This window comes from Arabidopsis lyrata (genome assembly GCF_000004255.2).
Source record: "Arabidopsis lyrata subsp. lyrata unplaced genomic scaffold ARALYscaffold_8, whole genome shotgun sequence".
Taxonomy (NCBI): Eukaryota; Viridiplantae; Streptophyta; class Magnoliopsida; order Brassicales; family Brassicaceae; genus Arabidopsis; species Arabidopsis lyrata.
In genome coordinates this window covers 2,966,945-2,991,812 of record NW_003302548.1, presented here as the reverse complement: position 1 = coordinate 2,991,812, position 24,868 = coordinate 2,966,945, and the positions used below count along the sequence as shown (strand labels likewise).

The window sequence follows — 24,868 nt, the reverse complement described above, 5'->3', positions numbered from 1 at the left end:
TTATTCAGATTCGGTAACCTAAGACTCAGTTGTAATTAAAAGTTGTCTTGGATTATTAAGGTGCAAGATTTTGGATTTTACTTAATTTCTTAAGATTTGAATATATGTTTCTCCACCTCCGAGAGATACAAAAAGGTGAATATTCAGGTTAACGGATCGATGCATCGATAGAGTATGTCAAATTTGTAACAACTAAATTCGAATACATGTAATCGCTGATGTATTTAATCTTTCCTTTTGTTCTTCGATGGGTTTCACTCTCATTGTCTCCACGATTCATCAACCTCGACTCTTATGTCTATGCTGTTTAAAATATGTCAATCCAGTTTTAAATCATGAGTCTATCATGTTGTAGCTCGACTAGTAGATAAAGAGAGAGTACATGGAACAAATTATCGTTTGTTTTAAATCAAATCAGGCAAGTTAAAAGTAATAAGTTTTTTTTATCACATAAGTAACATAATTACATGGTATTGTATCAATATATTTTATATTGTTGTATGTATTCATGATAGTAAAAAAAAGATTAGAATCTTAAGTATATAAATAATCAGATTTATACATGAAAAATATAGTTGATATTTCAAGTTAAAAATGAATGTAATCATACAAATTGTAACTACTTAAGATGGATCTAATTTTATCAACTACATAACAACACACACGAAATAACATAAATTAATAACAAGAACAGTCAACATAAGTTTTTCTTTTAAAACAATTTTCAAACAACAAACCCGCACTTAGCATGGGAATTCACCTAGTATGAATAACAACATGTAGGAATATCATAAAGTAGAGAACAATAACTAGAACATAATAAGATTTATGGTGGTTTTCACTCACGCCCAGCCCTAGGAAAAAAAACATCAAGTTAAATTTATATATTGTACATAGCAGTCATCTTGATCAGAAAATAAAAAGAAAAAAATCATAGCTTGTATCAAACAAAACATGGAATTGACCGGCTACCTTGCATTGAATCTTGAAATTGGTTTTGATGGTTGTGGCTCCGATTTTTGTATAGGTGGCTGCACCTTGGAGTTCAAACTTTCAGATTCAAGTCTAGCCCTGCAAAAGGAAAAGAAAAAAAAAACAATATCATATTAATTAATTATGTATAGATAATCTCATATATCACGAACACCTACTCTCTAGCAAACTCCAAGTATTGTTTTATATTCCCTTTGATATTCTCCATGAGATGTTTTTTTGCCTCCGGTGGTTTGAAAACCTTTGCACATGTCAACAATTAAGGAAAGATTATTTGTCATTAGTTGTGCGATATCTCGAGGAACATGTCCCCCTAAAACTCCTTCTATCAACATCAAATGTTGGACTTTGAAGACGGAGAGAGCATCCTCTCCTCTCCCAAGTGTATATCGTTGGCTCTAAGAATCACCAAATCCTTTTCTACATAAAAAATCTCCACATATCCGACCATCTCGGGCAAGTACGTGAAATATTGTTTTTTTCCATGAGGCCCAATCATACCTATAATGACGAAACTAAAAAGGAAAAAGTTGAAAATATGAACTAGATTTTCCAATCCGCTTATTGCAAACAAAAGCTCATCTTAAAATCCAAAAACATAAATAAATCAAATTACCGATGTGGGAAAGCACGCTCCTTGATCAATTGGGATCAAGATCCTTGCTCAGCAAGATATTAAACTTGTTTCCTCCCATGTTTCCGTATCGAATGTGAATCAACGCTATTTATTGAAAATATTCTATACTGAAAATTTTGTGACCAAGATTGAGCCATAGTTAGTTCGGAATGTATTTTTGCAATGATCTTTTTGTCCACTGAGTTTCTCCTTTATCTTTCAATTGCAAACAGTGTATCATGGTTTTCGAGGGATGCCTCCGAATCCATCTTCTTCTTCTTTTTTAGGGAGATCCAAGAGGTATGCGGCAAGTTCTCGTATGGCACTATCTCCTTTTCTCCAACCATAATCCTTTTCATGGATTTCTTGAACACCGCAACCATCTTCTTGTTGTCGTCCATTAAGTAATAAACTCCGTTTTATGCTAGAGAAACGACAATTTATTTGTGGAAATAGGTTGGATATCAATTTTTTTTTGTTAGAAATGTATTGTAGTTGGAAATTGTGGATATCAAGATGCATTTTTTCTAATATTAAACTGTATATGTTTGGTATTTTGGTAGATAAACATTCTATATTTATTCACTAAAATTATTAGTTTAAATCATCTACTACTTCAAATTTTTATTGAGTTAAATAAACTTACTTGAAATTATACTTGAATAAACCCCTGATTTCAAAGCAAAATAAATTTTGTTTAGAAAATCTAAATCCGGATGCGTATCTAGTTCATATACTCAATCATATGCACGAAATCGTATCACATTAACCTCAACAATGCTAACCAAGTGACATATTATTTGAAAAAACGTTTGTGGGTGGGGACGAATTTAGGACGAAATATTAGAAGTGTTTTTTTTTTAATCTTTTAGACCCATACTTCTTTAGATTTTTGAAAATCGGATGCATGTTTAGTTCTTATGCTCAATCATATGTATGAGATCGTGTCGATGAAATATTCCCATATGTGAGAAATACAATGTTGTATTTATTACATTTGATATGCCATTTTTCTCATTTTTCTTTCATTATAATGATTTTGATTGCAATGCAATAACTCAGTCACACTTAATATTTTTTTATAATTTAAATATCTTTTTTTGTAAAAAAGAGATTTTGCTACAAAGTAGGATGTACAAAAATTGCTTGGGCAATGCCTTTGTAAATTTTGAATCCCAGGATTGTCGAGTTGTGGATTAATTAAACTTTTGATAATCTTAGATATTAATTAGACGATTGAGAGCTATTGATTGATAAGCTTGTTCTTAGTTGGTGTAGATATGATCATTTTGGCTTTACAAAACTACGACCGTCCGACAAAGACGACAATCCCACAACACGACTCGTTCTTAAACATTCAATAAACAAAACATACATAAAATAATCGATGAAGAAAACATAATTAAATAAATAAATCTAAAAAACATAGGTCCATAAATATTTTCCAATGGTATAAGGGTCAGAGATTCGTCTCCCAAGCTTACAATATCAATAAAATATTAATATCTCCAGTATTAATAAGTCTTTGAATTATAAGAAGTTAATTAGTATATGCCTAATTCTTGGAAATCTTTCATTAAAGGAGAGTCATTGCTGCTTGTGCCAAATCCACAACTACTCTCACTTTTTTATTTTTTAATTATTTATATTTATTTTATTACTAAATATTCTTATTTCTTCATACAACTTATCCAAATTATTCTAAATTCGATTGCCAAACACATTCAACATAATGATTTTGTGTATATATTTAATCTACTGATACTTGTGTTGGTTATTTTTAATTTCAAAATTAAACTAAAATCACTTTTATTTTTTTCTAAGACATTAAACTTTAAATTGAAAACGGAAAAATTCTTCTCATAATCAATGAAGTAATTGCTTATATTTTACATTGGTAATTAAAAAAGCATTAACCTCTAATCTGATTTAATTAAAACAGGTCCGAAACGGTTTGAAACGATTCTACGATTGGTTTAAACATTACCAACCACAATTTCTACGATTGGTTTAAACGTTACCAACCACAAACGTTTGCTTCTGGTAGCGGAAGAACTAATCAAACCTATAGATTATAATTGTAATTTTAAGATTATGGGGATTTTTGGAAATTATATATAAGGTTGAGTACTAATCTGAAAAAGTTTGTGTTTTTTATATAAACCCCCTACTGGGTGTGACTTTACAAATTGGAAAATTCCGTTGAAAGCTTCTTCTTCTTCTTCTCCGTCTCGCTCTGAGATTCATCCCCAACAACTACAATGAAGCGTAGCTTGGGTTCCAATTCTTCGAACAATAGTGGCAGTGGAAGTAACAAGAAGACTAAGAAGAAGAATAATCCGAGCAATCAGAAAACCCTAGGTGCCGCATGGGGCGCTGCTTCTTCTCGTTCTTCTTTCCGGTCTTCTCCTTTCTCTGATTTCGGAAGGTCTTTCTCTCATTCTCTGCCATTTTAGTGTTGGGTAGTGTTTAGATTTTGAAATTTCGATATAAAAGTTGGAACTTTTCCTTCTGGAATGTGATGTTCTGAGAACGATTGAATTTTGGAAATTTTATGAAGTTAGAAGGAAGTAAGATTCATTATGATGGGTAGGTAGTGTTATACTATTGTGGTGTTGATGTTCTGTGATTTTCTATGTTTTTGTTGTTAGTTACATGGAAGTGAAAAATCGGAAACTTCAGAACCAATTTGAGACTGAGGCTTCTGCTTCTTCTCGTGGTATTTCGGGTTCTGAGAAACTTATTTTCCAAGGGGTTTCAATCTTTGTGGATGGTTTCACCATTCCTTCCCATCAGGTTTAGCTCTATTGCTTTGGTGTTTATATCAATCCATAATTTTCTTCGGTTTCTAGTTTTTTTTGCTGATGTGAAATGTCTTAACCCTTATGATATCGTATACTATATAAATTATAGCAGTTGAATCAACCTTAGAATTTCCTTGTGTAGTACAGTATTACTGGTGGGTCATCTGTGGTTTAACAGTGTCTAGATCTGTGTAGGAATTACGAGCTTACATGATAAAGTATGGTGGAAGATTCGAGAACTACTTTTCTAGGCGTTCTGTAACACATATCATCTGCAGCAACCTTCCAGATAGTAAAGTCAAGAATCTAAGGTCAGTTGTTCTTAGTTTCTTTAAAATCTTGGCTAATTTTTGCAAGGTCGTGTCTTATAATGGATTTTTATTTTCAATCAGGGCATTCAGCAGAGGGTTACCTGTTGTGAAACCCACATGGATAGTGGACTCTATCTCTGCCAACAGACTTCTGGGCTGTAAGTCAATATAAGATGATTTAGTTTCAGTTAAGTCATGTAAACATAAGTTGGATTTGATCATTTGGCTACTGTCATCTTCGTACACAATTTATTTGTTCATCTGATTCAATGCTTTGTGTTGTGATTATCACATCCCAGGGGTTCCTTACCAGCTAGATCAACTGAATGATACCCAGCCGAAGTTGTCTGCCTTTTTTGCACCCAGAAGCCATTTGACCCCTCGGATGGCTTCGCCGGTTACATCTTGTCCGCCTGATACTGGATACAGTGAAGCTGAAGAAGGAAGTTCAATTAGGGCAGAGCATTTTGAGGAAGCAAGAGACCATGTTGATGATGAATTTGACGGCGTTTATATCGGGAACACTACTCCAGAACTGACAGAAGAAACAGGAACTGGTGATCTGAAATCTTCTGAAATGAATGCAGAAAGACTTGCTAATTATGACATAGAAGAAAAAGAAGTGAGTAGTGAACTTCAATCAACTACCAAACTTCATCCCGCTGCAGACAACAAGTCCGTTCATGCAAATGGGAAGAATGATGGCAAATCGATTGCAACTGCTGCTGGATCTTCTGCAAGGCGTCATTCAACTCTCGAGGATCCCAATTTCGTGGAAAACTACTTTAAGGTAAAACTTATGGAAAAATTGTTCGTCTGATTTATTCCCACACGTTTTGGTATCTCTTACAAGAGATTCATTTATCTGCTGGTTTCTTCCGAAAAATAAATAATGATCTCTGCCTGAGATAATATGCCTGTATTAAAAAAGTCCTTTCAGCTGAAAGTAAGAGAGTCTCATTGTTAGTTTATATAACTAGAAATAATTGGATGTATAGTATCGTTCCAATGAAGATTCTGAAGATGCTTTCTCTATATGTATTTTTTTGTTCTGCAGAATTCAAGGCTGCATTTTATTGGAACATGGAGAAACAGGTACCGTAAAAGATTTCATGGCCCTTCCAATGGACTTAAATGGGCAGATTCAGGCCAGAATACAGCTGAAATGGACAAGAAGTCAACCATTATCCACATTGATTTGGTAATTTCTTCAATCTAGGCTGTTTTCTTTATCTTCTGCTTTCTAAAAGTAATGGAAATAAAAGAAAGCCATGGCCAATTCTTCAATTCGGCATTATCCCGCAGCACAATAACTAGGCGTTTAATGCTTGAAGTTAGTGATTCTAGGATTGCATTTTTTTGTTTTGACTTTCATTTGTTGCATTCTAGTTATTTGAATCTGTAAAATATTTCCAGGATTGCTTCTTTGTGTCAGTGGTAATCAAGAACCGTCTTGAATTACACGACAAGCCGGTAGCTGTATGTCACTCAGATAACCCGAAAGGAACGGCTGAAATTTCATCTGCAAATTATCCAGCTCGGGCTTATGGTCTGTCTTATACGAAAGTAATCTCTCTTAAGCTTGGTTGTACTCGGGGTCCTGACCTTTCTGTTTTTTTACTAATTTGTTGTCATTTTCTTTATCTAGGAGTGAAGGCAGGTATGTTTGTAAGACATGCAAAAGAGCTTTGTCCTCAGCTTGTTATTGTTCCTTACAACTTTGAAGCCTACGAAGAGGTACTTTTTAGAGTTGAGTGTCTACTGTATATTGTCACGTCTGTCCAGCTTGTTTGATATTGTAAATCAATTGCAGGTAGCTGATCAGTTTTATGACATCTTGCATAGGCATTGCAGAAAAGTCCAGGTTAGCCTCCAAAAAGATAGATTTTCAGTTACTGGTGTTTGTTTATCGTTAACATTTATGTTTATTTTTTGGAGTTTAGGCACTAAGCTGCGATGAAGCGTTTTTAGATGTCTCAGATTTGAGGGATGTAGAACCCGGATTTTTAGCCTCGACAATAAGGAATGAGATCCTTGAGACTACTGGATGCAGCGCAAGTGCTGGGATAGGCGGTACTATGCTAATGGCCCGTCTTGCTACCAGAGTTGCTAAACCAGCCGGCCAACTTTATATCTCTGCTGAGAAGGTGATTTTTATAAACAGCTTTCTATTTTTTGGGTATATGTGTTTGTTTCTGACTCGTAATCAGTGGAAAAAGGTATATGAGCTGTGGTTACTGGTTAGTTTCTTGATTGCCGAAGCCATTTTGTATTAATTTTGGTCAAACTAATAGTGTCTGCCATTTCTGCAGGTTGAGGAGTTCTTGGATGGGCTTCCAGTCGGGACACTACCTGGTGTAGGTTCTGTGTTGAAGGAGAAGCTGGTGAAGCAAAATATTCAAACCTGTGGGCAGTTACGTTTGATTTCCAAGGTAAAAAACCATTTTTGTGGTTATGGTCATGTCTGGTTGCTATTCAATTGTTAACAGTATCGTTTTGTTGACTAGTAATTGTTGGGCCACCTCTGAATCCAAAACATTTTTAATCGATTCAGTCTTAAAAAAGCATGTGGTTCTTGTATAATATGTAGACATTATCAATCGCTGTTAAGAAGAAATTTTCTATGAAACAATTTGGCACCAATTTTTTCTCTAATTAAAGCTTTGTGTTGAAATTGGTTCTGAAGTTAAGCAAAACACCATAGGTAATTTTATTTAATATGATATTTGCCTTTGAAGACTACTTTTTCTTATTAGTTTTCATCTGTTTAATAATTGTTATCGACAGACAACTTCGTTAAGCTTTACCAGAAATATCCTATCGAGTTTTGCAGGATTCTCTTCAAAAGGATTTTGGGGTGAAAACCGGCGAGATGCTCTGGAGTTATAGCAGAGGACTAGACCTACGGTCAGTTACAGCAGTGCAGGTTTGCTTAACTTTTGACTCGCTCACTTGTTTCACATTTCATCGTTTTCCTCTCTGTAGGTGATATTTTCTTTTGATATGTATATGCTCAACCAGTAACTTTAAGATTTTATATGTATAGGAAAGTAAGTCCATAGGGGCTGAAGTGAATTGGGGTGTGCGGTTCAGAGATCAGCAAGATGTCTGTATTCTCGTGAATAATGTCTTGTTTTTTTTTTCCAAACATTATTTCATTTGATGTTAGCTAAGAATGTGTGGTTGTTGATGGTTGCAGGTTCAACACTTCCTCCAATGCCTATGCAAAGAAGTTTCTTTGCGTCTGCAAGGATGTGAAATGATAGGACGCACTTTTACTCTTAAGGTTTTATGCCTTCTCTTAGTTCATTGTTGTAAATATTTAGGTTTTTGCTTTGATAGTATTCATCGCATTGGGTAGTATATGCCATGTTCGAGTGACATCATTCATCACGCAAAGAAACTATAGTGAATGTCTGCGCTCTGGTGTTACTTCAGATAAAAAAGAGAAAAAACGATGCTGAAGAACCTACAAAGTATATGGGTTGTGGAGATTGTGACAATCTGAGTCGTTCCATCACTGTGAGTTGTAATTTGGATGATAGTATTATTTTCTCTCACAGATACCACGTGCAGTATTTTTTCCTGTATAATTCTTAAAGCCTGATGATTTTTATCACTAATGCTGTAGGTGCCTGCTGCTACAGATGACGTAGAAGTTCTGCAGAGGATTTCAAAGAAGTTGTTTGGGTCATTTTGCTTGGGTAAGTTCGTCTCAGCTGCTTTGATAAGATGGTTTTACTGTTACTATTTACCGAGCATATATCGAGTCCTTCCTCACATGCAAGAAGCAGCTTAGTTGAATTTTCAAATTTTATGAAAGATGGATGAGAGTAGTTTGAAAGATATATGAACCTGTGAGAACAATTTAAGCTTAATATTGCAGAGTTGTTCTATCGTACTCTGCAGGAAAGTGAGAAAGTTGGTCCTTGAGACTGAACGTCCTGTAGGAATCTATTCTTTGCTATTGACTCCTGGATAACATCTAACTCTTGCATGCAGCTTCCATGATTTAAATTCAACTTTTTTTTATTCTCTTGAGATAGATGTTAAGGAAGTTCGTGGGGTTGGGCTTCAGGTCTCTAAGCTTGACAGTGCAGATCCTTCTAATAAAGGTTAGTTCTAAGGAAACTAAACTCTAGGGTTCACTAGGATTTGTTACATATTAAATTGCAGATCATTCTGCTTTATGTAATTTCTTATGCATTTCTGATAAACATTCTTGGAAAAAGGCATTCAAAGTCTCTCCCTATTCATTTATACTTGTTTCCTTGGTTTTCATTCAAGGTTCAAGGACTCTGAAATCATGGCTCAGCTCTGCATCTGCCTCTGTCCAAATAGAACAAGATGATAATGTTTTTGCTGCAAAAGTTAGGGAAAACTCAGGTAAATAAATGTTCTGTTAGTGCTCACTATGTTAAAAGCTTTACAGGTGATGACACGCTTATTTGCTATACATGTCTTTAATAACAACCCCGACTTTCTGTTCGAGAATGTATTAGTATGTTTGTGAGAAGAAAATATTCTGACCCAAAGTCGGTTTTCTTTTTCTTTCCTTTTTTTGTTGTTATGGCTCTAGAAATGAAGAGCTCTTAGTTAAGTTTTAGATGCGAAAAACTACTGACTTAATTGTTGTCTTGTGACAGATTGTAATAGGCATGTTACTGGTGGAGTTTCTATACTCCGAGAATCTAATTCAGCAGAATCTTCAATTCAGTCAGGTGATACAAATTCATCCTTACCGCCTATGTGTCATCTCGACATGGAAGTTCTAGAGAACCTTCCTCCAGAGCTCCTTTCTGAATTAGATGGAACCTACGGTGGGAAGTTGTTTGAGTTGATTGAGAAAAAACGAGGCAAAAGAAAAATCAACAGCAATTCTCCACATGTCTCCTTGGATGGTTAGTTATGTCAGCTGTATTAGAAGCCTGATGAAATAACTGTTTCTTTCCCAATGCAGTGCATCTGAGATGATTACTTTTTCTTCCCATAGGCACTGCTGCTAGCATTAAAGAATTAAAATCTCTCTCAGTTAAGATACATGGCTTGAGCACCTCTAGAGAAAAGGTAAAGCTCATGCTCTTTTTGGAATTAATCATCTCACATATGTTTGGCTACCTCAACAGTAGAACCCTGAAAATGGGGAGAGTGATATAGACTTCTAAGAGTTTTCGTTATATTCCCGAAACTAGGAATATAAAGAACCGTATGTGCCGCATCCTTCCATTGCCAGAACTTCTAATCAGCGCACAATAGAAATGACTGATTTGATGCCTTCATCCCTTAGTCAAGTCGACGTCTCTGTGTTACAAGAATTACCTGAAGAATTGAGGGTTGACGTATTGGGAGCATTTCCTGCCAACAGGAGACAACAGTCATCATCAAATGTTCCCATGGAGACTTCTAAGAAACAAGATGAGGAGCCGATAGATATAAAGGGCACTGAGAATGAGATTGGATTCTCATGTAGCTCTCTTTGGTTTGGCAATCCTCCTCTTTGGACAGAGAAGTTCAAAGTTAGTGGCAATTGTACTTTGGAAAAACTTTCAGGGATATACTTCAAGGTTGCTCAGTTAAGACCTATGTTATCCCGGGTCCTACAACACGCTATTTCAGAAATCAGTAGTTTTCATGATGCAGCAAGTGCCAATGATTTGGACAAAGCTATATACGATGTGTGTGAACTTCTTAAACAGTACATTAAGCTCAAGGTAGAAGGTGATATTGAGGAGATATATCTCTGCTTCCGACTTCTGAAAAGGTATTGCAGAGATCTTACTTGCACCTGTATGTGATCATAGTTATGACACATTTGACTAAACATTTGATTTAAAGATTTCTTTGATTGTTCATCTTAGATTATTACCACTTTTGGTGATGATTATACTTTTACCTCCAGATTAGCAGCAAGGAGCCAACTTTTCCTACAAGTCTATGAGATATTGTCTCCCTTTATTCAGGTCAGGGCAAAGGTTTCCATCACCATTACAAATCACTACCAAAAAAGAGAGTCAGAAGTTTAACCATTGGATAACCTTCATCCTGAATTGAATCATTTGGCAAAGTAATCAGACTTCTTTCTTTACATAGGCCTCGATCAGTGAACACTATGGAGGAAGCTTGAGTATACCTTGAAAGATCTTTACTGAGGTTGCGCTGAAGTCTGGCTGAATGCTATAAAAGAATGTATACTTGCAGGTAGGTACATACGCCTTCGTCCCTTCTGATCGGTTAAGATTTATTGTAAGTGTTAGACAGTGAAACATTGTTGTGGTCTTTACCAACGAGAGCTGTGAATAGAACTAAACTTGGGATTTGACTTTATAGGACAATGTGGATCCTGAAGGGGATCATGGTGAATGCACTCGGACAATACACGAAGCAGCTTAAGAAAACAAACTTTGGAAGATTCTTGTGGCAATAGAAGGCTAGCTAGATATATTGCTGCAAATTCACGTGTCATATGGAGTCTCGAAAACACCCATTGTGGCATTTGCACAATGGGATATGGAAGTTATTCAAATCTCAAAGTGCAGAGCCATTAGGAGCAACTACTTTTCTCTGTTCATAGGAATGTATATAGAAGAAACAAACACTACACTCTGCATATAATAGTACAAATTACATGTACATTGTTTTCATTCTTTCTTTTTATGGCAGCTTGTTTTCTTAAGCTGCTTCGTGTATATTTGCAAAAGAAAAAAGAGAATATATATTCTCCTTTATATATTTGCAAAAGAAAAAAGAGAGAAACATTCTTTTTACAAAAATTGCATATCGAATCTCGTGTTACGAAAATTCATCAAAACTCTTGATACGAAATATCCAAATTTACTCTTAAAATTTAGAAATTCTGGTATATGTAACGTAATATATTTAGAATACTAATTAACATCTAATAGACAAAATGGTTAGAATTTGGATATCAACAAATAAATTTTATTTGTTTTAAAGAGAATTTAATAAATTTCTATGGAAATGATATAAATGTAAACTTTTCTTCATTGCACTATATATATTATTTTAAATCACCTCTAAAAGTTTACATACGTAAACAACATTTCTCATAAATGGCTCTTTTGAGCTTAAACTGTTGAACAAAAAAATTACCTCTAAAGGTGATACATAAATTAGTCTTTCCATTAATATTATTTTTATTTTTTGACCAGTTTGAGTTTTCGGTTTGTGAAAGTATGGAAGGATACATACCCAACAACGATTACGATTATTGTTGATGCACGAATTTCAACAAAGTATATTTGTAAGTTCTTTGATAAGGGAAAAATATTCTCCTTGCGTTGAAGGTCCGGAGTTAGGCCGTTCTCACGATAAACATAAAGTTTATTTGTTTTATAGTTGCGCCTTGTGAAAGACTGCCTACATACCCTTAGAAAGGGATCAAGCCATTCGTAGTTCAAATTACAATAAGTGGGAGCTAGGCCATATGTGCAGCTAGGCCATCTGTTGACGAGTTGGGTAGTTTGGAGACAAGTTGGACGAACTGAGCTGTCAGTTGAGGAGTTTGACGAACTGGGAATTTAGCTGAGGAGCTGGACGACTAGTTGGACGAGCTGGGCAGTCAATAGAGGAGTTGGACGAGCTGAGTAGTCAACTAAGAAGTTGGACGAGCTGAGCAGTCAACTAAAAAGTTGGACGAGCTAGGAGACGAGATGGACGATCTGTGCAGTTAAGCGTCGAGTTGGCAGCTAGGAGACCAGTTGGACGAGCTGGGAGACGAGATGGACGATCTGTGCAGTTAAGCGTTGAGCTGGCAGCTAGGCGATTAGTTGAACGAGCTAGGCACTCAGCTGAGGAGCTGGACGAGCTGAAGAGCTTGAAGACGAGCTGAAGAGCTTGAAGACGAGCTGAAGAGTTTGAAGACGAGCTGAAGAGCTTGAAGACGAGCTGAGGAGCTTGAAGACGTTTTAAGTAAATATTTCTTCTCCTTTTTTTCCTCTCATTTTCTTCAATGAGATGTCTCTCTATTTATACGAAAACTAAGCTGGGGATAGGATCATGGGCCAACTTTTATGGGCTTGTTTCTGATTAAGTTAACCTTGATTTGGGCCGAGCTTAAATGAAGGGTGCAATCCATCCCCCAACAATTATATATTCAAAATACTGTTTTGAGGTAGTGTTCAGGCTTAAGTAGACCGTCAACAGCATGCTGCAGCTTAAAACCACCATCAAAGACTTTCTTAAGTGTGAGGTGGGTGCTGGTAAATCTGCTTCTTTTTGGTATGACACGTGGACAGACTTTGGTCAGATGGGCCAAGGCATCTGCGAGTTAGAAATTAGAAAAGATGCAAGAGTTTTTGACGCCTCGAGAAATGGTCAATGGGTATTGCCGGCAGCTCGATCTGACAACTGCCAAACATTCCTGGTGGCACTAACTGATGTTGGTGCACCTGAACATTGCAAAGGTTGTGATACTTTCCTTTGGCGTAATTGCTCCGGTACGTACAATCCCTCTTTCTCTTCCAAGGAAACATGGGAGCAGATTAGAGCACGGTCAGCTTTGGTCCCTTGGGCTGAGGTTGTATGGTTCAAGGAGCATGTGCCACGCTTTTCTCTTATTACTTGGCTGGCTATGCTTTCTCGTCTTCCCATTAGAGATAGGCTAAGTAGGTGGGGCTTGAATATCCCTACCTCTTGTGTCCTCTGCTCAACCTCTTGTAATTTTCCTTTGGAATGAAATCTTCACATTAAAACCAAAAAAAAAAAACTGATGATAGGAGATTCATGTGTGGGAAAATCAAACATTTTGTCTCGATCGATTCACAAACAATGTATTCAATATTGAGCCAAAGGCAACCATTGGTGTTGAATTTGGGGTCCGAAGTTATTACATTAAAGCTCACTTTTGGGATAACTCTGGTCAAGAACCGTATGATCTATAAATCATTCTCTAGTTTTTAAAAAATGCTTTCTGTCTGTTTAACGAATTACATACTCCTAAATAGTTGTTTACATGCTAGATTTTTTACACTATCTACTTATAGATATAGATTGATCAAAAAACGGTTTCTATAGAGAAGCCATGTGAGCTATAAATGTATGACATTACGAATTACTCAACGTTCAAAAACGTGGAATGGTGGCTCAAAGAGCTTCGTGACTACACTGATTGCAACAATTCACAATCATGCTTGTTGGCAATAAGTTTGATCTTGATTTTTACCAAAAAAAAAAAAAAAAAAAGTTTGATCTGGATCATCGCCGACAAGTATCAATGGAGGAGGCAAAGTCGTTTGCGGAGAGAGAAGCTTTTGTTTATTGAGACATCAGCTCTTGATGCCACCAACGTTGAAGAAGGCTTCACAAATTTTCTGAATTAGATCTACCTATATTTCAAGACCTCGTAATGGTTTCATATCTCTTTCTAATAATTCTGTTTTCTGTAGCCAAAATAATAATCTTTTTGTTTAATTTGGAGTATAAATAAAAGTTGGTGTGGTTTTCACAAATATAGTGAAATCTCTATAAACTAATACTCAATAAATTGATAAACACTATTAAATAATAACGGAATTGAGCTAAAATCAAAGCATTATAAAAACGAAATCAAATGGTTTTCGATTTTTTTAATTGACATATCATCTGAAAATTGAAAACTAAAATTCAAATTAAGATAATCATGAATTCATGATGTTTTCTTATACACTAATAAGAACAAAAATAGTAAATCAGGTTATCTCCCTAGCTAAGTAAAACCATAATATCAATACGGGCAATTTTCGGGTCGGTTGTAGTTTGGATCGGCTTTACCTTTCAGGTTTGATTCCTTCCAAGGATCCAACATTACCCAAAAAAAAACAACTAAGATTATCCTGGAATACTCGAAAATATCCGAAATACCCAAAAAATTCGATAGCAACAAAAATAACCAAACTACTATTAAAATATCTGAAAGTACTCAAAAATATCTGAATTATCCAAAAACCCTGTAAAAAACTAACCAAAAATACTCGAAAGTATCATAAATACTCGAAGCTAGGTAAAATGGAATTAATGAGTTTACTTAGCTTCGTTTTTTTCCGGTTACTAGTTCGGATTTTGATTAGGATCGGCTATTATCCTATATCTGAAATACTTATCCCTAAGACACATTCTGGTATTTTTTAGAACCGGTTGAGATCAAGATAGATTTTTTTTGTCGCGTTCAGATTTTGGGTTTAATTTTCTAACTAGCCCTACATATCACAACGTCAAAAGAAGATAAAGTCAGCTAAAAGAAAAAAACTTTCCGAGGAAATAATGTAATTTTCTTAACAAAATAATTAGAAGAACCAATATATTTTATTAACAAAAGCATACACATATTAAGAACGACAATGTAAAATAGGAAGAAAAAAATTAATTAAAAATTATATTGTATAGTAATAAATTAAAAATAATAATATCTAATAGAATTGTTTTTTTTTTTTTTACAGGAATAGATAAAATCAAAAATACTAGAAATTTGGATATCAATTACAAATTCTTTTTTTTTTTTTTTTTTGTATATGAGATACTTAATAAATTTGTATGGATTTGACAAGATAGTTTTGTTAGTAAAAACATACACGTGTTAAGAAGGGGAATGTATTATAGGAAGAAAATAAAGTTTTAACTAAAAAAATTTAGTGTATGGTTATAAATTAAAATAATAATATCTAACATGATTTTTTTTATACAGCAATAGAAAAAATATTAAAAATTTGGATATCAACAACTTAATTTTTTTGTATAGGAGATACTTTCAATAAATTTGTATGGATATGATATAAATGTAAAATTTCTTCATTGTACTATATATATGACTTTAGTTACCTCTATTTCTCACACAAAAATCAGACTTTCAAGCAAAAATTTAAAATTTCATAAGCATGGGAGCGAACATACCCAACAATGATTACGATTATTTATTTAAAGTGGTGATGTCAGGAGATTTCGGTGTGGGAAAATCAAATATTTTGTCTCGTATAACAAGAAATGAGTTCGATGTTGAGTCAAAGTCGACCATTGGTGTTGAATTTACGACCCGAACCTATCACATCGATAATAAGATCATTAAAGCTCAAATTTGGGACACCGCCGGTAGTCAAGAAAAGTTCGATCTATAAAATCTTTATTTTTATTTTTTAAGAGTGTTTATTCACATATGCTTAACCAATCCAAATACGAAAAACTCAAACTAAAGAAGAAACCAACCAGACTAGTCCTCTTTTCTTACAAAAAAAAAAAAAATTATTTACTGAAATTAAACTAACCAAAAAAAGTAAACCAGTTAAAACATCATTTATATAGATTTACCCTTTAAATTTAAGATACATATATTATAACCGAAATTGAACTAAAAAAAATCAAATGGTTTTCGATATTTATTTAATTAACATATCATCTGAAAATAGAAAACTAAAATCCAAATTAATATACTCTTGATGTTTTCTTACTAATAAGATTTTCCTTAATAAAATACAGATATGCGTTTGCAAGACTTTATTATAGAGAAGCAAAAGGGGTTCTACTAGTGTATGATATTACGAATCACTCAACGTTCGAGAACGTGGAACTTTGGCTCAAAAAGATACGTGAGTCCACTGATGCCAACAATGTTGTAATCATGCTCGTAGGAAACAAGTCTGATCTTGAAGATAGCCGACAAGTATCAATAGAAGAGGGAAAATCGTTCGCGGAGAGAGAGCAACTTTTGTTTATTGAGACATCGGCTCTTGATGCTACAAACATTGAACAAGGTTTTACGAATTTCCTGAACCATATCTACAATAATGTCACGAGCCCGTGATAATTTCATCGTTTGGTTTTAATCTATGTGTCAAAATCTTAAACAACATATAAAATGAAAGAGAAAAAGTATTAATTATTATATCTATATCAGTTTATTATTATATGTATATATATATATATATTTATAATATCTCTATTATTTTTTATAATTATTAATTGATATGTGACCAATTTAACTGGTTCATTAGTTATTTTATAAATAAAAAGCATTGCTTTAAGATAGAAAAAAACGAGAACCAAATAATACATTGTTTGAATTTTGCAACATATGCAGCTGAACTTGATAATCATTTCGTCCCATGACACGAGCGCAGCTGTATATATCACCTAGTTCCTTGTTGTTAATCAATTCATGAATTTTCTTTATTTGTTAAAACGATAATTTATTCTCTACTCTCTAATATTTTGTACGCTATATGAAATGATCAGTGATTGGTAACGTCTTCTCTCTTCGAACCAAAATAAAATCCAAGATTTACAATCCAAACTCACAATTACTAACGTCATTAGAGTCAATTAAGGAAATGAATTTGTTCGAATTCCCAAAGTATTATTATCGAAAAAACGGTAAATATTTTTCTGCCTTTTGATATCTCTCACAAGAAAATCTCAACTTTAAATGTAAATCGTTATCTTAAACCTCCACGATTTTCTCTTAAGAAAAAAGATTTCAAAAACCACAAACAAATCTTGAAAACATTTTCTACTATGTAACACAAACGCTTCAATGGCAACTTTGAATCACAACAACAACAAAAATATGGCAGAGAACGACTTCTCTCTAAAAGAAACATGTCCCAAAATCGGCGGCGGAAGATCAATTCCCGGCGGTGAAATGCTGACGTCAACATTCGATCTCGTCGAACGAATGACATTTCTCTACATCCGAATCGTTAAGGCTCGAGCTTTACCTTTTAATGACTTATTCGTTGAAGTCACAATCGGTAGCTACAAAGGAAGAACCAAACGTAACACAAACCCTAACCCTAATCCGGAGTTTCACGAAGTTTTCGCCTTTAATAGTGATCGTCTCCAAGGAAATGTCTTGGAAGTGGCCATGAAGGTGAACGAAGAAGAGGTAATTGGAAAGTGTAGATTCGAAGTAGCTGAGATTCCAACACGTGTCCCTCCGGATAGTCCATTGGCTCCACAATGGTATAGATTAGAAGATAGAAATGGGAACAGATTTGGAGGAGAGGTTATGTTATCTGTATGGATGGGGACACAAGCCGATGAAGTTTTCCCTGAGGCTTGGCATTCGGATTCCGCTACGGTGACCGGAGAAAACGTGGTGATTACGCGGTCTAAAGTGTATCTATCTCCGAGGCTATGGTATTTGCGAGTGAATGTTATTGACGCTCAAGATTTGGTTCCGTTGCAAGCAAACAGAACGAATCTGGAGTTCTTAGTAAAAGGGTTTGTAGGAAATGTTGTTGTGAGGAGTCGGGTTTCGTAGACGCGGACAATGAGTCCGGTTTGGATTGAGGATATGATGTTTGTTGCCGTTGAGCCGTTTGAAGACAGTTTGTTGCTTAGCTTGAAAGATAAGGTAGGTCAAAAAGAAGAGTCTTTAGGTAGATGTGAGATAAAGTTGTCTCAGGTTGAGAGACGGGTATTGCCCGGACCTGTACCGGCTCTATGGTACAACCTTGAGCGGGTCGGGGACTCAGGATTCGCAGGGAGGATTCATTTGCGGGTTTCATTGGACGGAGGATACCATGTCCTCGACGAGTCGATTCAGTATAGCAGTGATTACAAAGCTTCTGCTAAGCTTTTATGGACTCCAGCTATTGGTGTGTTGGAGCTTGGAGTCAACAGTGCATCCGGTTTGATGCCGATGAAGTCCCGAGATGGTCGAGGAACGACCGATGCTTATTGTGTGGCGAAATATGGGCAGAAATGGGTGAGAACAAGGACAATTGTAGATAGTTTAAGCCCAAAATGGAACGAGCAGTATACTTGGGAAGTTTATGATCCTTATACCGTAATAACCGTTGCGGTTTTCGACAATCTACATTTATTAGTACCCGGAAACACAAATGGTGCAAAAGACTGGAGAATTGGTAAAATCAGGATACGTTTGTGAAGATGCAGTTATTTTGGTGTTCTGTACTAGTCGTCGAAGTAGTACAGGAAGTAGTACAAGAAGTGATTTAAGAAGATGAGAAGCATAGTTGCTGATTAGGAGCTCGAGTACTTGGATGTTGGAGCGTTTGGTAAGTCAAGGAAAAGGAAAATATCTTTGTTTGAAGACGAAAGGAATCATGTAAGCAAATAGGAAGTTTGCTTGAAGTGAAAAGGAAATTGGCAAATAGGAAAATCTTTTCCTTATGAGATTAAGAAACTTTCTCTTATGTGTGATTGGAAGAACTTGAGGTGCAAGTTTCTGTTTATTATATAAGGGGGACGTGACCTTATGAGAATGTGGATTGGTAAGAGTAAAAATCCCAAAGAGATTCGATGTGAGAGATTGTGTGTGTGATCATGTGCGATATAGTTTCGCGGGTTAAGTGCTTGTGTGATCAAGCTTATTTGTGTGTAGGTGGCGATGGTTCATATTAGAGAATCTTGGTGATCGTTGGGTTCGTTGGCGTGACTGTTCGTGTGTGGTGGTTGTTCCAAAGACTAGGAGAATTGAAGTCTAGACTCAGGGGGAGTTTAGCTCAAGGTTAGGTTATCCTGATTAAATCTAGGCTCAGGAGAGTTTACTTAAGGGTAGAGATTTATCCTTAAGATTTCATGTTAATAGAACGGAGCGGTGAATCAAGAGGGTTGTGCTTGATTTACGCGTTTGCGAATAGGTTGTATTTGCTTTCTTATTCTAGTGGAATCGAAATCTGGACGTGGTCCCGGGGAGTAGGAAAAACCGAACCTCGTTAACAAATTTCTTGTCTCGTTTACTTTCTTCAATTTATCTTGCCTCATCCGCACTTACAATTGGTATCAGAGCGGGTTCTCGATAGAGATTTAGTCTTGCTTCGGGTAGATCAGGGTGAGGTTCAGGAGATCGTTCAGAAGATTGTTCAGGAGATCGTTCAGGAGATCATTCAGGCAATCGTTCAGGAAGTAAAACAGAGCTAAGCATCGTGCGTTATGGATTCATACATCTCAGGAATATTTGGTCTAAGAGAGCTTAATCATTATGATGATGGTGCAATGGTATTTCATTCTTCGTTTAGATGGAGGCGATCGTTTGGTTAGTTTTTGACCATGATGTGACTCAAGTAAGGGGAGATTGGAGTTATTGGTGTTGTGTTACTAGTGATGAAATTATTGAAGCTAGAGTTGTTGAGTTCACATACATAGTCAAAAAGGGGGAGATTGAAGATGCAGTTATTTTGGTGTTCTGTACTAGTCGTCGAAGTAGTACAGGAAGTAGTACAAGAAGTGATTTAAGAAGATGAGAAGCATAGTTGTTGATTAGGAGCTCGAGTACTTGGATGTTGGAGCGTTTGGTAAGTCAAGGAAAAGGAAAATATCTTTGTTTGAAGACGAAAGGAATCATGTAAGCAAATAGGAAGTTTGCTTGAAGTGAAAAGGAAATTGGCAAAAAGGAAAATCTTTTCCTTATGAGATTAAGAAACTTTCTCTTATGTGTGATTGGAAGAACTTGAGGTGCAAGTTTCTGTTTATTATATAAGGGGGACGTGACCTTATGAGAATGTGGATTGGTAAGAGTAAAAATCCCAAAGAGATTCGATGTGAGAGATTGTGTGTGTGATCATGTGCGACATAGTTTCGCGGGTTAAGTGCTTGTGTGATCAAGCTTATTTGTGTGTTGGTGGCGATGGTTCATATTAGAGAATCTTGGTGATCGTTGGGTTCGTTGGCGTGACTGTTCGTGTGTGGTGGTTGTTCCAAAGACTAGGAGAATTGAAGTCTAGACTCAGGGGGAGTTTAGCTCAGGGTTAGGTTATCCTGATTAAATCTAGGCTCAGGAGAGTTTAGTTAAGGGTAGAGATTTATCCTTAAGATTTCATGTTAATAGAACGGAGCGGTGAATCAAGAGGGTTGTGCTTGATTTACGCGTTTGCGAATAGGTTGTATTTGCTTTCTTGTTCTAGTGGAATCGAAATCTGGACGTGGTCCCGGGGAGTAGGAAAAACTGAACCTCGTTAACAAATTTCTTGTCTCGTTTACTTTCCGCTATTTAACGTACCTCATCCGCACTTACAGTTTGTCCACACTCGAAACCGAGAGGATCTACACGCATTCCTATCCTCTCATCATTTTAAAGCCGGATGGTGTAAAGAAAATGGGAGAGATTCAGCTCGCAATTCGATTCTCATGTATTTCGACTATAGATATGCTTCAGAAATACTCAGAACCGTTGCTACCTGAAATGCATTATCTAACTCCATTGTCTATCTACCAACTAGACAGTCTTAGGCATCAAGCAACTCACATACTCTGTTTGAAGCTAGGCCGGACTGAGCCGCCTCTAGGAAGAGATGTAGTTGAGTATATGCTCGATTTTGGATCTAACATTTGGAGTTTACGAAGAGGAAGAGCGAATTTCGAACGAATTGTGACTTTCTTCACCATGTTTATTGATTCTTGGATTTGGTTTGATTCGGTATGCAAATGGAAGAGTCCGGTAACAACGATTCTAGTTCACTTTATCTTCTTATTCGTTATTTTTCTCCCTAAGCACTGCGTTACCAGTCTCCTTTTGTATGGTTTCGTGATCGGGTTCTATCGATATCATTTGAGACCGAGACATCCTCCTCACATGGATATAAAGCTGTCTAAAGCAGATTCGGCTTTACCCGATGAGCTAGACGAGGAATTTGATGGGTTTCCGAGTGCGAAATCTCCGGATTTGGTGAAGAAAAGGTATGATAGGTTAAGAGGAATTGCAGGAAGGATGATGATGGTTTTAGGTGATTTGGCTACACAAGGAGAGAGAGTGAAGAATTTGTTGAGTTGGAGAGATCCTAGGGCAACGTTTCTGTTTTCAATGTTTTGTTTAGTTGCTTGTGGAGTAATCTTCTTAGTCTCCATGAAACTTCTGATGACTTTACTTGCGTTCTACGTCATGAGACACCCTAGACTTAGGGTTTTTGATATACCTTCGGTTCCACAAAACTTCTTTAGGAGATTGCCTTCAAGAGCTGATAGCATGTTATGATTTTCTTTATATTTCATAAGCTTCTTTTTTTTTTGTTATACTTCATTTTATAATCTTAAAATATAGTAGTTTCTTAGAAATGGACTACTTTTCTCAAAATATGCTAAAGACTGAAATTTATTGAGTCTTGAATTTACAATGCAAATAGGCAACTCCAAGTCCAAATGATACAAAACGGTGTCGTCTTTATAAATAGCCCAAGATCGGCCCAAAAAGTAAACTTGGGGAAAATATTGACAATTCTGAAACTTTGTGCCAAGTTTCAAATAACTGAAAACCGTAAGGGGCTTAATAATAAATAACAAATACTAAAAGCCACACGAAAAGCCCTAAACCCATCAGTACCTGAAAATATCGAAGACAAAATCTCCGGCCGGCGTTTTCTCAATCTCCGGCATCAATGGCCATGCTCTCACACCGTCTCCGACGAGTTCTTGTCGCCGCACCTTCCTATTTCCAACGATCCTTCCCTCTATCTCATCCCTCCGATTTCCCTCCCGTGTCATCTTTATTACCGAGATCTGTGGTGAAGCAGTCGACGGAATTTGGTAAATCTCCGGCGAGGCTGTTCTCGACGACTCAGTATCAGTATGATCCGTACACTGGAGAAGATTCGTTCATGCCTGATAACGAAGGATGCGATTTTAATCATTGGTTAATTACAATGAATTTCCCTAAAGATAATGTTCCATCTAGAGAAGAAATGATTTCGATTTTTGAGCAAACTTGTGCTAAAGGACTTGATATAAGGTTGGTGTTTCTGCAAATTGCTTCAATTTTAGAATTATTGAAGAAAGAATTCTTCTTTTGTGAGTATTTGTTGCATTTTTTCAGTTTGGAAGAAGCTAAGAAGAAAATATATGCAATTTGCACAACAAGTTACCAAGGGTTTCAAGCAACAATGACTATAGGAGAAGTAGAAAAATTTAGAGGTAATGAATGATATATGAAAGAATTTGTTGAATGGAATTAGATTTGTTCTTGATTTGTTGATACTTTTTTTTTTTTTTGTGGTGTTTTATAAACAGATTTGCCTGGGGTTCAATACATAATTCCTGATTCTTATGCTGATGTTGAGAATAAGGTTTATGGAGGTAATTTGTGAAAGTTTAATCTCATTGTGGAAGTTTATTTATGAGGAAGTTGCGGGTTTTTTTAATGTTTTTTGGTGTTTGATTGTCAGGTGATAAATACGAGAATGGAGTGATCACACCTGGGCCAATTCCTGTTCCTACTAAAGAAGGCTTTGATTCTCTAGAGAAGGAGAGTAAGCCGGAACAAGAGGAAGCTCAAATAATTCAAACGCCTTCAGATGAGGGTAAAATCTCAGGACAAGTGCAAGATCAAGGAAGTCAAACGCCTCCAGATCAGAGGAGTGTCAAGCGAATGCAAGGAGCTATTGATTTAGGACAAGGGCAAGGTCAAAGAAGTCGAATGTCGATCCCTGGACAAGGGCAGGGTGAAGGAAGTCGAATGTCAATTCCAGGACAAGGGCATAGTCGAGGTCAAGGAAATCGAATGCCTTTTATGCAAGGGGGTTTCAAGCAGAGCCAGGGAACTCTGTCTATAGGACAAGGGAAAACTCAAAGAAGTGAAATGCCTTCATTCCAAGGAAATGTTAAACAAGGAGAAGAAATACCAATCAATGGACAATGGCAAGCTCCACGAAGTCAAATGCCTTCATCTCAGGGGAGTTTCGACCAACGCCAAGAAACCCCGACCCTAAGACGAGGACATGCTCAAGGAAGTCAAATTCCTTCATTTCAAAGTGGTAACAACCAAAGTCAAGGAACACCAATCCCTGGACAAGGGCAAGGAAGTCAAATACCTTCCAATCAGGTGGGTTACAACCAAGGTCAAGGAGCTCAGACGCCTCCATACCAAGGATTACCAAACAATTACGGTCAAGGAGCATTTGTGCAATACAACCAAGAGCCACCGCAAGGAAACTTTATCCAAGGGACACAAGAAAATTACAACCAAATGGGCCAGAGGAGTTACACTCCACAGAGTGGTGGAAACTATGGTCCTTCACAAGGAGCAGGAAGTCCAGGATTTGGACATGGGCAAGGTCAAGGAGGTCATTTATTGTCTCCATATCAAGGGAGTTACAACCAAGGCCAGGGAACTCCGCTGACAGGACAAGGTCAAGAAGGTCAAATACCTTCATATCATATGGGTAACAGCCAAGGCTTAGGAGCTCCGGTGCCTCCGAACCAAGTAACACCAGGCAATTATGGTCAATGGGCATTCGTGAACTACAACCAAGGACCGCCACATGGTAACTTTCTCCAAGGACCCCAACAAAATTACAATCAAGGAGGTCAATGGAATTACAGTCCACATAACGGTGGACACTATGGTCCTGCACAGTTTGGACAGTGGTATCATGGACCCCCTCAAGGTCAAGGAAATCAATGGCCTCAATATCAGCTTAGTTACAATCAAGGCCAAGGAACTCCATTTCCTGGACAATGTTTATGTCCAGGATGTGGAATGCCTTCATATCAGGGGAGTTACAATCAAGGCCAAGGAACTCATATCCATGGACAATTTCAAGGTCAAGGATGTGCAATGCCTTCATATCAGGCGAGTTATAGTCACAGTCAAGGAGTTCCGGTTCCTCTGGTTCCTCCATACCATGGAAACTATAATCCAGGACCACCTAGCAGTTACGGGCAAGGGACATCTACAAACATCAACCAAGGATTTCCAGTGAACCCAGCAAATTACAATATGCAGAACGGTGGAAACTATGGTCCTCCACATGAATTAGCAGGAAATCCAGGATTTAGACAAGGGTTTACTGGACAAGGACAGAATCAAACATTTCAACAAGAGGATCAGAGAAATGTAGCAGGTGGCTTGAGCAACAATAATCCTGCAGACCCAACTGTAACCAGAAAACCAAATTCTCGAACATAAGCGATGACTCAGTTTGCTTGTCTCAAATCTCAATGAAAACAGAAGTCTCGCAGCTCTCACTTATTGTTCTGTATATATGTTAGATAGATGATTGTTTCAGTTTCTACAACAAAAGAATGAAGATCAGATGAGGGTGATGCAGGAATTGTGATACTTGCAGCTTCTAAGGAAAGCAGATTTCTGTTGTGGTAATATACCATTGAGCCAAATTTTGTCGGTTGAGTCACATAAACTTACATGTTGAAAATTCAGTTCACTTAAATCAGTTTTATGTGTTCTCTTTTTTATGACCTCACTG

General features: G+C 36.5%; 5 protein-coding genes across 8 annotated transcripts; all 5 read left to right on the top strand.

Annotated features, from left to right (window-relative positions):
- The first annotated feature begins 3,798 nt into the window (after positions 1–3,798).
- LOC9301401 (DNA repair protein REV1) lies at positions 3,799–11,397 on the top strand. Of its 4 annotated transcripts, none has more exons than XM_021013332.1 (24): positions 3,799–4,037; positions 4,261–4,405; positions 4,609–4,724; positions 4,806–4,882; positions 5,024–5,514; positions 5,782–5,925; positions 6,141–6,273; positions 6,373–6,461; positions 6,538–6,588; positions 6,668–6,871; positions 7,037–7,156; positions 7,558–7,650; positions 7,771–7,830; positions 7,924–8,010; positions 8,163–8,246; positions 8,356–8,428; positions 8,771–8,839; positions 9,012–9,110; positions 9,371–9,625; positions 9,718–9,791; positions 9,917–10,485; positions 10,624–10,684; positions 10,815–10,922; positions 11,052–11,397. In XM_021013332.1, exons 1-23 carry the CDS (start codon positions 3,871–3,873, stop codon positions 10,857–10,859), a joined length of 3,306 nt encoding a protein of 1,101 aa, XP_020868991.1. In that variant the 5' UTR covers positions 3,799–3,870; the 3' UTR covers positions 10,860–10,922; positions 11,052–11,397. The 4 variants fall into 4 exon arrangements, with proteins under 4 accessions (XP_020868991.1, XP_020868998.1, XP_020869002.1 ...); XM_021013339.1 differs by having other exon boundaries at positions 10,815–10,926; XM_021013343.1 differs by having other exon boundaries at positions 10,815–10,967.
- A 1,491-nt stretch (positions 11,398–12,888) lies between these two features.
- LOC110230130 lies at positions 12,889–13,419 on the top strand. The gene has a single exon (XM_021032129.1). The coding sequence runs from the start codon at positions 12,889–12,891 to the stop codon at positions 13,417–13,419; it is 531 nt and encodes a 176-aa protein (XP_020887788.1).
- Positions 13,420–15,534: 2,115 nt separating this feature from the next.
- LOC110225679 (ras-related protein RABA1e-like) lies at positions 15,535–16,608 on the top strand. The gene is made up of 2 exons (XM_021015568.1): positions 15,535–15,816; positions 16,188–16,608. Exons 1-2 carry the CDS (start codon positions 15,593–15,595, stop codon positions 16,510–16,512), a joined length of 549 nt encoding a protein of 182 aa, XP_020871227.1. The 5' UTR covers positions 15,535–15,592; the 3' UTR covers positions 16,513–16,608.
- Positions 16,609–17,078: 470 nt separating this feature from the next.
- On the top strand, positions 17,079–21,645 carry LOC9301400 (FT-interacting protein 1). Its single transcript, XM_021025486.1, is given in 2 exon segments — positions 17,079–18,596; positions 20,691–21,645. Coding segments are annotated over 2 exon segments (2,310 nt in total). The 5' UTR covers positions 17,079–17,241.
- Positions 21,646–21,816: 171 nt separating this feature from the next.
- Positions 21,817–24,779, top strand: LOC9299623 (multiple organellar RNA editing factor 4, mitochondrial). The gene is made up of 4 exons (XM_002865279.2): positions 21,817–22,395; positions 22,480–22,577; positions 22,674–22,739; positions 22,829–24,779. Exons 1-4 carry the CDS (start codon positions 22,046–22,048, stop codon positions 24,568–24,570), a joined length of 2,256 nt encoding a protein of 751 aa, XP_002865325.1. The 5' UTR covers positions 21,817–22,045; the 3' UTR covers positions 24,571–24,779.
- Positions 24,780–24,868: the final 89 nt, after the last annotated feature.

Excerpts from the sequence above, each read along its gene's own strand:
- LOC110230130 (XM_021032129.1), top strand. The coding sequence starts at position 12,889 with ATGCTGCAGCTTAAAACCACCATCAAAGACTTTCTTAAGTGTGAGGTG.
- LOC110225679 (XM_021015568.1), top strand. The coding sequence starts at position 15,593 with ATGGGAGCGAACATACCCAACAATGATTACGATTATTTATTTAAAGTG. Across the intron at positions 15,817-16,187 it reads ACCGCCGGTAGTCAAGAAAA|ATATGCGTTTGCAAGACTTT; the intron begins GTTCGATCTATA and ends AATAAAATACAG.
- LOC9301401 (XM_021013332.1), top strand. The coding sequence starts at position 3,871 with ATGAAGCGTAGCTTGGGTTCCAATTCTTCGAACAATAGTGGCAGTGGA. Across the intron at positions 7,831-7,923 it reads GGTTCAGAGATCAGCAAGAT|GTTCAACACTTCCTCCAATG; the intron begins GTCTGTATTCTC and ends TGATGGTTGCAG. Across the intron at positions 10,685-10,814 it reads TATTGTCTCCCTTTATTCAG|GCCTCGATCAGTGAACACTA; the intron begins GTCAGGGCAAAG and ends TTCTTTACATAG.
- LOC9299623 (XM_002865279.2), top strand. The coding sequence starts at position 22,046 with ATGGCCATGCTCTCACACCGTCTCCGACGAGTTCTTGTCGCCGCACCT. Across the intron at positions 22,396-22,479 it reads GCTAAAGGACTTGATATAAG|TTTGGAAGAAGCTAAGAAGA; the intron begins GTTGGTGTTTCT and ends GCATTTTTTCAG. Across the intron at positions 22,578-22,673 it reads AGAAGTAGAAAAATTTAGAG|ATTTGCCTGGGGTTCAATAC; the intron begins GTAATGAATGAT and ends TTTTATAAACAG.